Source organism: Dendrobium catenatum, unplaced genomic scaffold (genome assembly GCF_001605985.2).
Source record: "Dendrobium catenatum unplaced genomic scaffold, ASM160598v2 fragScaff_scaffold_325, whole genome shotgun sequence".
Taxonomy (NCBI): domain Eukaryota; kingdom Viridiplantae; phylum Streptophyta; class Magnoliopsida; order Asparagales; family Orchidaceae; genus Dendrobium; species Dendrobium catenatum.
In genome coordinates, this window is record NW_021318787.1 from 1,010,590 (window position 1) to 1,023,237 (window position 12,648).

General features: G+C 37.2%; 1 protein-coding gene across 3 annotated transcripts; it reads left to right on the forward strand.

Annotated features, from left to right (window-relative positions):
• The first annotated feature begins 3,710 nt into the window (after positions 1–3,710).
• On the forward strand, positions 3,711–7,902 carry LOC110102508 (MACPF domain-containing protein At4g24290-like). 3 transcript variants are annotated; one of them, XM_020830862.2, is made up of 3 exons: positions 3,711–4,077; positions 7,637–7,676; positions 7,792–7,880. In XM_020830862.2, exons 1-2 carry the CDS (start codon positions 3,814–3,816, stop codon positions 7,637–7,639), a joined length of 267 nt encoding a protein of 88 aa, XP_020686521.1. In that variant the 5' UTR covers positions 3,711–3,813; the 3' UTR covers positions 7,640–7,676; positions 7,792–7,880. The 3 variants fall into 3 exon arrangements, with proteins under 3 accessions (XP_020686521.1, XP_020686519.1, XP_020686518.1); XM_020830860.2 differs by having other exon boundaries at positions 7,640–7,676; XM_020830859.2 differs by having other exon boundaries at positions 7,640–7,902.
• Positions 7,903–12,648: the final 4,746 nt, after the last annotated feature.

A 12,648-nucleotide genomic window follows, 5' to 3' on the forward strand; every position in this document is an offset into this window, starting at 1 on the left:
TCGTATTGATTTCATTGAATAGATATTATTGATTGATTGCATTGATTTGATTTGATAGCAATGGATTTAACGGATTGATTGATTCGACGATTTAATTGATTTGACGGATTGACTGATTTTCTTTTGTGTATGGATTTCTTCGAGATTGACATGGATTGATTGAGCTTGATTTATCGATTTGCCTGCTGCTGCATTGACTGGTTTTATTGACTACTAGATTTCCGTATTGCATAGATTCATTGACCATTGACTGATGTAGATTTGATTGACTGTGATTGATTGACATGCATATTGATAGCATAGCCGTGCTTTGATTTCAGTGATAGGTATTAGGTGACCTGCTGGGCTTTGTAAAGCTCATTATGTGGTTGATATTTTCAGGTCAGGGCAAGGGAGCAGAAGATAGGAATTGATCCAGATCTTCAGGTTTTTGTCTTTTGATTGATTTTGATTCTTTTGTACTCAGGATAGATTTCAGACTGGTGATTGTAGTGTAGTTCCTGAGTATTGTACATGACTTTTGAGATATGAATCGACTTGTATATTGATGTTTTAAATTTCATAGATGTTTGATAGACTGCTTAATTGAAGGTTTTAAATAACTATGGTAAATTGTTTGGGAAATTGATTGACGTTCTTTCCAAGTTTGATCTTGGGGCATCACAGAAGGAGGGTGTGGGGATGACCAAGACGTGCGTGCCAGCGAGAGATGGATGCCGTGGTGGTGCTAAGGGCGGTTTATTTGGCTTGTTTTTGGCTTCGAATGGTGTATAGGCCGTCAAGATTGCGACCATGTAGAAGAAGCCGATTGTCCTGCATATCCTTAATAACAAACCTGCGAGCGTCAAAAGAAACTGAGACATTGTTGTAGGTTGTTAATTTTGAAATAGAAACAAGATTATGTGATAAAAATGGAATATGAAAAAGGTTACGTAAGTGTAGCTTACGAGATGAGTCCGGTAGTGGTAGGATTCCTTAGTCGGTGTGTTGAATGGGGATGTTAGTACCATTGGCTATGGAAACAGAGTCGAAGCCGTTGTAAGTAGTTGAGTTTTCAAGATTTGAAGCATCGTATGTGAGATGAGAAGTAGCGCCCGAGTCCAGACCCCAATCGGATGTTTGAGTGGCGGGTTGATATACGAGAAGTGCACGGGATGCGCACGAGGAGGTGGGGGCATATTTGGGGTTGCATCTGTGCCAGCAATGGTTGCGTCCGCGATTAGAGTTGGTGCGGGCGAATAGCAATGCGACCGTGTCGGGGGAAGGTTGAGTTTCTTTCAGCTACTCTTGATGAAGGTGGATCTCTTCGCTGCAGAGCAAGGAGTAGAGGACATCAAGGTTTATGGGAGTTAGGGATGTTCTGATCGCTATCTTGAATGAGTTGTAATTGCTTAGAGGCCATTCAAGATGTATGAGATTATGTCCTCGGTGTCGATTTGTGAGCTGGCGATGGCGATATTGTCGACGAGGATCTTGATTTGGGTGAGATATTGCTGCATTGTTTGATCTTTCATTTGAATTTGATGGAGCTCGTTCTTGAGCTGGATCACCCGAGATCGACTGGTCGGTTGGAGTCTTCTTTTGAGTGTGTCCAGAACCTTGTGAGCCGAAGTGAGCGAAAGAACGTATGACAGCACCGAAGGGGAGATTGTGGACAAGATCATGGAGAGGAGGTTGCGATCGATTAATTTCCATGTGTTGTGATATGCATTGGATGTTGCCGGAGGGCAAATGGATATTCCGGTGAGGTGATCGTTGAACCATTGGTGGATAAGTGTTAAAGAAGTTGAAGACGCCATATCTTGTAAATATTCTCGTTTGTGAGAATTGTTGGGACGAGATTCTTGAGTTTGGAAATAAGAAATTTCAAGGGAGCAGGAATAGTGAGTTCGGTGAGAGATGAGGAAGAAAGATTGGATTGCACTAGTAGGGATGTTGCTGAACCTTGATCGGCCATGGAGATCTAACAGTTAAGGCGGTGCTCTGATACCATGAGAGAACTCTGTCTCGGTGGAGACCGAGAGTTCTTGAGAGACACAGAGAAATAGACGAGATGAGGAAATAGATGATATGTATTCAATAATGTGAAAGAATGAGAGTACATGTATTTATAGATGGAGAAGAGAGACGTTTGGTTAGCAAGAACCAAGAATCGAAAGTAATTACAATGACACGTCATAACTCGACAGTAGTTTTATGTTCTGTGCTCTTACACTTTCTCAGTAAATAATGAGGGGTCTACTTACCATTTTTAGGGAGTGACATGACCAATAAATATGGAGAAGATCATAGGCATGTTAGGAATGTTTTAAATAGACAGACAATATTTGACTCCCCTTGATTGTATATTGTTTATAGAGTATTTGAGAGTCTTAATGATATCATAATTTGATGATCTTGGGCTCATTGGATTTTTCTTGCCGAGCCGGCCGCTTGATTCAACTATAAGCATGCTACATTTGGAAATCATTTGGTCGTTCAATTTATGGTTAATTTGGACCTTCCAAATGTGATGGTGTCTTCGATTTGGACCGATTTGGGCTCGAATTGGGCCGAATTTGGTGTTGTTGGGTTCGTCTTTTTGAGACGTTCAATTCAACTATAAGTTTGTTTAAATCAGAATTCGAATGGTCCTGAATTTAATTTCAGAAGCTTTCAAGTGAAAAATGCCTCGAGATTCATGCCTTATCAAGATAATTTTTGGATGATATATCAATTATAAATTTCAAAGTCTTAGGGTACATCATGATACATTTTAAATCAGAATATTCACAAATAAATTTTCATCATAAATTAGTTATATGCTAGTTAAATAAATGTATCTATCATACCTGATGAAGTATTGCAATGCTCGTTTAATGCATGTGGGTCGTTTGTGTAAATTGGAATTACTTTGGCCCGATGTGAATACAATATAGGCAGAAATGACTTCTTCTCAACGAGAGCTTTGGTTTTGGCACTAACGTGAATTTGCTTCTCTGTTACTCCAGTTGTCGTTTGCGACCTATTTTGCACATTGCTCATTACTGGGTCTCACTCAACGGTCTGTTTGGTTCAAAAGCAAAACAAATATAAAATATTTTAAAATATTCTTTCTAAATATTTAATAATTTTTTGAGTGTGGACATTTGCCCACCCTGAGTACATGAGGGATCCGCCCATGCCACCAATACCCGCCCTTGCATTGCCAACGATCTTCGCCGGCCACCCCCAGCCCCCCTCCCTCTCTCTCTAACTTTCAATCGACCACAACTACCATTATCTTTAAACTTAATACTGTATTTATTTTACTTCTAGTAAAAAAAATAATAATTTGCATTTATTTTATATTTATCCAAATAATTTCAAATATTTAAATTATATTGTATTGATTTACTAGGCATTTTATTTTATTTAGGAGCTATTTAGTTTGAAGTAAAAGTTGCATAAAGAATTCCAAATACATGAGTTTTAAGAATATTAGTATTTAGCTTACAGGATCTTGTAATCGTCCTTTTGGGTTTAATATAATTTTTGTTTTGAAAAAAAAAAGAATATTGGTACTTGGCTTGAAGTAAAACAAATATCATGTAAAAACTTAATGCATTTATAATTCACCATCTAGTTCATTTTTTATCTATTTGAAATTCCTTAGACTAAAATATTAATATATATTGTTTAAAATTTTTATGAATATAATATATTAAAATTAAGACCACGTATACAGGCGAACGGTGATGCTCCAACGTCTACATAATCTGAATCCTATTTCTTCTCTAGTTTACTTACTCTATTAGCTCTCGTTCCCAAGCTACAAACTCTAAATTGGAAGCGATGGTCCTGGAAGAAGGGAGCAGGGCGCCGGCGGCGTTGGAGGCGGCTCAAAGGGCGGTGGCGGCGATTGGGTGCGGCTTTGACTTCGCCGCCGACGTGCGGCTCACCCGCTGCAAGGCGGGGCGCTTGATTGAGATCGATGGGGCCGCCGTAGAAGACATGGTGTTGCCTGGTGGCATCGTGATGCCCTGCGTTCCGAAGTCTATCCGCTGCGATAAAGGGGAAAGGACTAGGTTTCATTCCGAAGTTCTTTCTTTTCACCAGGTTTTTTTTTGTCTTGAGATCTCTCTTTTTTTTTTTGGTTAGGGTTTTATTAAGTGAAAGAGGGGGTTGTTTTGTTTTAAGGATGATTCTCACTTTGTAGTTAAATGGATCTACTAATTAGAACTCGGCAGAATTATGGATTCGATGATACTTTTGAAGGAATATGTTGCAGATACATTATTTAACTGTTAAGCTAGTGCTTAGTAATTTTTTTGTTATTATCTTTTAAACCTTCGGAAGCTCTCTGAGGTTGCAAATTGAGTCCTTTTTTTGGCTTATCTTTGTATTAAATTTCTTCATTAGTGTGTCTTACACGATTACAAGGTCTTTCTATAAATATTGATGCACAAGATCAAGTGCTTCTCAAACTAAGTGCCAACAGCTTGCACGATAATTTTATTATTGAAATGTGAATGCAATTTTTAAATTTCAAAAGTTAGTGGGAATTTGGTTAGAATTTAGATGGGAAAATGGTTTAGATACGGTTGGTGGATCCATCTTCATTCAATTTTGGTGTGGTTGGGCCATTCGAGGTGCAATTCAAGTTGGTTGCATTATTCAATGTATGGATAAGGCTTCCCCAACAAAACAAGCTCAAGTCCGCATAAAACAAGGTGGAAACAAATTCATCCAAAAGTTCAAGCATGGCCGACTCCTTATCGTTCCGCCTCTTCCAATAATCCTAAACCCAAACTTTCTTGCTCTCGGTTTCATCTCCATAACAAACCTAATACCGCTTCAATACTTCCACAAGCTTTCAATAATCTTCTTCTCATTACCAGTCCCTAAATCAACATTCCACCTTTCGGCCTTGTCCATCCCATAGCATATTTGACCCTATGCTTAACCCTAAATCCACAAATAATTCCCTCCCCAAGGTCGTGTCTCGGCCACCACAAGAAATCCGTCCAAATCTAACCCTAATCATGTGATAACTTCTTCTAAAATGTACCCACAACCTTCACATATCTTTAGAAGCAAGAGCCATTCTACTATAAACTCTCACCACCGCTTCACTGAGTTTTTATTAGAGCTTAAAGATTCAAGAAAAAGTCAACATGTAGGGTAACACTGATCAAGGATTCAGCAATTGATGATTTGAATTCCACTGTGGGTAATATCTGCTTCTCTTATGCTTTTTAAATTCTTTATTTTGGCACATTTATCTTTGCATAAAGACCTAGATTTTGGCATGCCACTTATCAAGACTAAAAATCACTGCATGACCTCCAAGTTGTTAACACAACATAAAGCCAAAGTCCAAAATTGTCCTGTAGCATAAAACTTTTCCCACTCATTGATACTTGAGAATAATGTGCGTGAGGGTGGTGGTGATAAGGTTTGTGGGTGTGACTGGCTTATTCAAGTTTGAATTCAAGTTGGTTGCACCATTCATGAGATGCTTCTCCAACAAAACAAATTCAAATTCACTTGAAACAACAAGGGTGAAACACACTAATCCGAAAGTCCAAGCATGGCTGACCACTAGCTCTCTCCTTTTGATTTTAAAATATTGAGCTTGATATAATCACATGTAATATAGAAATAAACCTTTTTTGTTTTAATGAAGGAAATCTGGTTTGGTTGTTAAAAGCATTCAATTTCTTGCTCAGTGTAAAGCATAGTGGCCTAACACTTCAAGGAATCTTTTGCTGAGGTTTTCTTCTTTCTATCTTACTTCTATATCTCTCTCCTCTTCTCAAAAACCCAAAAAAATCCTAAATCCTCCTGATTTTTATCTCCACAACAAAGTTTAATTCCTCTTTTTTACCGCCACAGAACTTGTAGAAGTCCTATTCACATTACTAAAGTCCCAAATCAAAATCGCAACCCCTTGGCAAAGCCAATACCATATCATACACAGGCTCTATGCATGAACCTAGTTCTCAAATAATTCCCTCTCCAATATCACCTCTCGGCTACCACAAGAAACCCGTCCAAACCTAACCCTAGCCATAGTGTGCCCGCTACCCTCTAATATCTTTAGAGGCAAAAGCAAGCCATCCTACCGCTAAGTTCCACGGCCACTCCATCAAATATGGAGCCCTTTTTAAAATGGATTGGTAGATTTAATTAGTTTAAATTGTTGGGCACCGTGTGGGAATAACTGGAAGTTGAAAAGTTGACTGGCAGGAAAAACTCTTTCCTGCTGAAGTTGTTGTTTGCGTTTTCCCTTTCCATTTTTGTCACACACTGTAGGGTTGTTGCAAGTAGTTTATTTTTCTTTGAATGATTATTGATCATTTTTTGAATTTTTAAGCATATTAGCTAGTGCCAATTAGCCTGTTGCAAAAAAAAAAAGAAAAAAATAGCTACATCTAGTTAAATCTTACTCTTACTAGATTTAAATAAGGTGTATTTTTCTGATTTTAATATTTTATTTAGGCTTGCTGTGTTGGCTACAAAATAGATCCGAACTAAATGAAATGCTTGTAATACTATTTTGGTATGTGATTCACTGTAAAGTTGCACGTTTACTTTATAACCACCCAAATTCTAAGTACAGCCTTAATTTTTTCCCTCTGCGTAGTAAATTCAACCAATTTGACTCCATTTACTGTTGAGGAATCTGTTTGCATTGCAAAGCATTTTCACTTAGCTAAGCAAAGCCAATATTTTTTTAAAATGCTTAGGATTTATTACGGCTGCAGGCCAAGGGAGGTTGGACAAGCCATCTCAACAGGTAGTGGAGGGGGCGGAACCTGGATCAAAATTCATGAATATTTCGGCCCCCCTTGTGGGGGTCAGCAAAGCTATAATTTATTATGATAGGAGGGAAATTAAGGAGGGAATTAATTGAGAAAAGATCTCCTATTTGAATTCAAATAGGAGAGGGGAATTTATTAGGAAAGGGGGTTGATTTGGAGGAGATTAACTAGGAGATGTTTTCTAATTTAAAGGGACTAATTTGGGGGCTGATTTGGAGGATATTAATTAGGAGATGTTTCCTAATTAAAAAGGGCAGATTTGGGGGCTGATTTGGAGGAGATTAATTATGAGATATTTATTAATTGAAGAGGGCTGATTTGGGCGCTGAATTGGAGGACATTAATTAGTAGATGTTTCCTAATTAAAGAGGGCAAATTTGGGGCTGATTTAGGAGGGAATTAGGGGAGGGCTGTTTTGAGATTTGTTATGTTTTATGTGCTTGAAATAAGTTGTTTACCCTAGGGTTCAGTTTTTATGCTTGATTTTACTGGAATTAGTTTTGCTTAGGTTTAGTGGGCTCTAGCTGACGGCTAGGGATTTGGGAGAGACGGATCTTCCTCTCCAATTGAAGATCCAACTATATCTTGTGTTTTTCTTCTTAGTTTTTTTCAATAAAAAAAAGTTTGTGTGTTCTTCTTTCTAAATTTCTTGTGTCGTTCTCTGATTTTGCTGAAATTGCATACACTTCCTATCAGATTTCTGCACAGCGTAGACTAAGTTGATTGTTGTCATTTTGGACAGCTTACTGCTCCATCAATATTTCTATTATATTCCTTGTATCTAATATTTCTTCCCAAAATAAACTAAATGAAATCTTTTCTGATTAACATTTTAATTATTCTTTTGCTAGTAGATGTCAGAGCAGTTCAACCAGGAGATGTCTTTGTCTGGTAAAATTCCTTCTGGCTTGTTCAATGCCATGTTTGATTATCGTGGCTGCTGGAAAAAGGATGCATCAACAACAAAAAATCTCTGTTTTGATGGTTGGTTTATAACTCTCTACAGTATCGAACTGGAAAGATCAAACTTAATGTTGCTTGAACAAGTGAAACATGATGTTCCATCTTCTTGGGACCCCCCTGCACTGGCTGAGTGAGTTCTCAACTGAGCTTCCTGATCAAATATTAAGCCTTTGAGATCATATTTTGTTCAAAACCTCTTGTAACTACTGTTGCTGACATTTTCATTTGACGTATGAAGATTTTTGTTTGTTTGAAATTTGCATTAAAAATCTATTTACTTGGATTGCTTCATGGAAATTATTGTTGTAGCCTAAATACCATAACTCATTTAACAAAGTTTGATATTTCATCTTTCAAACAGATGCAATATTGTAATTTGAATGCTTAAGAATTTTGTGGACTTTTTGATTTGTTGAAAGCCTTGGATTTTGTGCAAGAAATCAAGCAATCAAGATTAGAATTTGATGAATATTTAGATTTGTTTGACATCCTTTTTTTGTTTTTGTTTCTGTGTTTTAAAAACAAGGGAATGAAAGAATAAACATGGTTTGCAGTTGTTTTTATTTTTATTTTAAAAAACTGATCAAGTTGCTTTTAGAAACAATCAAAATAAATTTTAAGTTTCTTCAAATTTTTTTTTCTTCCCAGTTGACTCTTTCACTGAGCTCTAATTCCTCCACATCCTCCTTGAGCTTCTGCTTGGCATTTCTTTGATCCCCAAGCTCCAAATTAACATCTGTCATATCTTAGAACCCTCCTTGTGATCACCTCCTCATCCGTATCGTTAAGCTCTAGCCCCTCTACACTCTCCTTACGAGCTATCCCTGAGCGCGCATCTGACGTTTGACAACCCTTCAATCTTTAAGCTTCCATCCAATGTCCATATCCCTTGACTTCTCGCATCCGTCCAGTCCTCAATCTCTCATCCGTCCTGTGCCACGATCATATTAATTCGCTTGACAGAGAGCTGGGCAAAATTTGTTTTCATTGAAGCAATCGAATTGGTGGATGTCGTTGTGGCATTAAAGGAGTTGTTTATGATAAGGGAGTTGTTTAGATGAGGTAGTTGTTCTTAGACATTGTAATGCAAGTGCTTAGTTCTCTTAAAATAAAAGTAATTTATCTATAAAATGCTGCACATTTTTATTTCATATCAAAACATAAAATTAAAAAAATACTAAAAAACAGAAACAATAATAACAAGTGATCCTAAACCTCCTGCACTTGAGCCCGTGCCTGATCCCGAGTTAGAGCATTAGCGTGTTGGAGCGCTAGTGCTAACACTCGCGCTCGAACCCAACTCCTACTCTTCACCACCCTTCAACCAACCATCCACCTCATTTTTACCACGAACCATTAATGACCATAAACATCCAACCCTCCCAATTCGCAAACTCACTGCAGTTGAAATTCAATATAGACGGGAAAATGGTCATTGTTTTAATTGTGAAGAAAATTTTGGTCCACAACATCACTGCCCTAATAAATTCTATCTGTTGCTTGGCATGGATGGCCATGATTTCATTGATGATCGTTTCTTTTCTACCAACAATGATGATGATCAAGATCTTTCTCTAGAAATTATCTTAAATGCTTTAGCTGGCCAATTTAATTCCTGTTCTTTTCATGGCTCAATTAACCATCAAAATGTTCATATTTTGATTGATAGTACTAATGATTTTATTCAAGATAATCTTATTCAACAACTTGGCCTTCATCCACAGCCTACAAAAAATTCAAGATTTCAGTTGGCAATGGAAACTTATTATTCTGTAATCCCAAATGTTCTCAGGTCACCATTACCATGCTAGGCTACCAGGTTCTTTTAGGTTTATTTGTACTTTCCTCCATGGAGCCAATGTCACTATCTTATACTTTCTGGCAAGCCTCAATTATCAGCTGATCCTATCTCTTTTAATCAGTTGCGTGCATTGATATCTCATTTTCCCTCCGTAAAAATCTTCACTATTCAATCACAACCCTTGATATGGATCTTCCACCACCTGAAAATCTCTTAAACGAATACGTTGCCACCATTATAAACCCCCTACCTACAACCACACTATTAAGATAATTTCAACATTTATTTCAACCACCACAAGGCTTTCCACCGCCATTCACCATTGATTATCGTAATCATCTTTCATCATTATCAAAACTAGCTAACATCTGCTCTTATAGTTATCCTCATTTTTAAAAGATGCAATGGAACAATTTGTTTTGTAAATGTTACAATTTGAAATTATTCATCATAGTTAGTCCTTTTTCTAGCCCTGTACTTCATTTCAAAAAATATGATAGAACATGGCATTTTTGTATATGATAGAACATGGCATTTTTGTATTGATTATCAAGCCCTTAATGCTCTAACTATTACAAATAAATTTCCTATTTCAATGGTAGATGAACTTTTAGATGAATTACATTTTACCTTCTTTTTTCTTAACTTGATCTCTGTTCCAACTATCATCAAGTTCAAATGCGCCCAAAATATATTCATAAATCTATCTTTCATACCCACAATAGCCATCTTGAATTGCTCGTTATGCCTTTTGGCTTAACAAATGCCCCGTCTACTTTTCAATCTTTAATGAATCAAGTTTTTCATTTTTATCTCCGCATGTTTGTTTTTTATTATCATTTTTGTATGATTTTTTCATATATATAGTCCTCTTGAACTTCATTATGATCATCTTTTTTTCACTTTTTAATGTTTATTGACAAACAAACTATTTTTTAAATTAAATAAATGTCAATTTTGTCAAACATCCATTGAATACCTTGGTCACACTGTATCTTCCGGTAGCGTACAAGCTAACCCTAAGAAAATTGATTCTATGACTAAACCAGTTAAAGCGGAGAGCGCGATTTTGGGCATTCTTTGTCGATCGGAGATGCTCCGTCGGCCTGGTATGGTTGACGGAGTTCCATGGACTCTTCAACAACCAAGTGATCTGGAAGCGGGTCTTTGGCGATCGGAAGCAGAGCGGGCGATTTTCACGGATCTTTGGCAATCGAAGATGATTCATCGGCTCGGTAAGGCTGATGGAGTTCCTTGGTGGGGATCTTCTTCTATGTCAATATTTCATTTGGCTAATGGAGGTTTTGGTAAAACATCAAATCTCAAAGAGGTTTTGATGAATCTTTGGTTGATAGAGGTGCTCAATTGGTCTGGTTTGACTCACGACTTTTCTTGGTTTGGATTTTCTGTTGATTTTGTATCGGATTTACTTTTGTTTGAAGACATTTTGGCGGAGGATTGTCTGCCGATGGAACTCAGTCGGCTTGGTTTGAAAATTGATTGCGATTGTTGTGTTTCAACTGGTGGTATATTGGAGTTATTATTGATTGTTTTTGGTGAAACTTCAAGTCTGAAGGTGATTTTGAATAAGTTTACATTTTGGTTCGACGATACCTACAGTAATTTTTGCGTTCGGGATTTGCTCTAGTTTTTTCTTGATTCCAGTCTGGTTTGATAGAGTTCTTGGTGTGTGATATCTTGTTGTTCAAGAATTTGTTGGTGTATGGTTGTTTGGATTGTAGAGTTGGATCTCTCTATTATGAAGAACTGGGTTCTTGTTTCTTGAAGATTCTTGGAGATGATATTTCTACTCCTAGTTTTGCTGCCATTTGGATGGCTTTTTTTGGATCTTCCAAGGAAGATATTTTGGAATTATGGTCTGAGGTTGCTGATATTATTGAAGTGATTGATCTAATGGTGTTTGGTTTGAATATAGAAGGCTGTTTCGTTCTTCTGGTTGTGGACATACACAATTCTAGTTTGTTTGGTGGTGGATATGCAGCTATTTGGAAGAGGTTTTTGGTAATGCCGATGTTACCTCTTTGATCAATGAGAATCAAGTTTTATTTGACGTCGTCTCTCGGCCTATTGATGTTAGAGCTGTTGTGATTGCTTCGTCAACATTGTTTGGATTGTCTAAAGGGTCTGCCCATTGATCGACTATGTTGAGGAGGTTGTTGGTTGATGTTTGTAATGACGAGGTGGTTGTTTGGTCACTTTTTTTTCAGTTGGTCTTTGAAGATCAAGTCTTATTGGTTAAAGACTTGAAGGATTTGAAGTTTTTTGATTTTTCTCTTGTCAATGTGATGAGAGTGGTGATGATTATCAGTTTGGTTGGCTTTGGCAATGATGAGGCCGGTCAATGTTTAAAATTGCATATTCGAGTATTGAGGCATATTTCATTCGTGAGGTGAGGCGTAAGCCTCAAGGCGTTTTGAGGCGTAAGCCTCAAAATCAAAAGATTGCGTAAACATAAAATGATAAAAATTTTATATACTGATGAATGAATAATATAAAACATAAAAAAGCATAAGATATGAAGTAAAATAAAAATATCTCAATAATAAGACAACATGAAATATAGTTCAACTCAAAATTCTATCTTTCCCAAATCCCAATATTCTTTTCATTAACATATAATTCCAATTTCCAAAAATAAATAGCAATGACATATCACATAAGAACTCATAAGTCATCAGCATTGTCATCACTAAGGGGTTCTTCATTTGAATCATCATTATGGTGAACTGCTCTCTCCCCTTCCTCCTCTCCTATAGAGTCCAATGTCAGGTATTTACTTCAAGATTTATGTAAAGTTTTAATATACATAGCGTGACGCGTAAGCCTCATGCCAGTGAGGCGAGGCGGGCCTCAAGGGGGGGCTTAACCAAGTTGAGGAGCAAGCCTCATAAAAAAAACTCGAGGCGTTTTTTACTGGAATTGCGCAAAGGCGGGCCTCATGGCGAGCCTCATATTGCGCAATTTTAAACCGTGAGGCCGGTTATTGGCTTATTGAGGTGGTTGTCGGTATTATGGCTTTACATTAGAATATTATCGGTGTTGTTATTGCCAGTATAATGGGTGTGGTGATGATTTTCA

What these genes read in the sequence shown, in the direction of transcription:
- LOC110102508 (XM_020830859.2), top strand. Translation starts at nt 3,814, where the DNA reads ATGGTCCTGGAAGAAGGGAGCAGGGCGCCGGCGGCGTTGGAGGCGGCT. An exon ending in AAGTTCTTTCTTTTCACCAG is followed by an intron (nt 4,078 to 7,639) that starts GTTTTTTTTTGT and finishes TTTTGCTAGTAG; the next exon opens with ATGTCAGAGCAGTTCAACCA.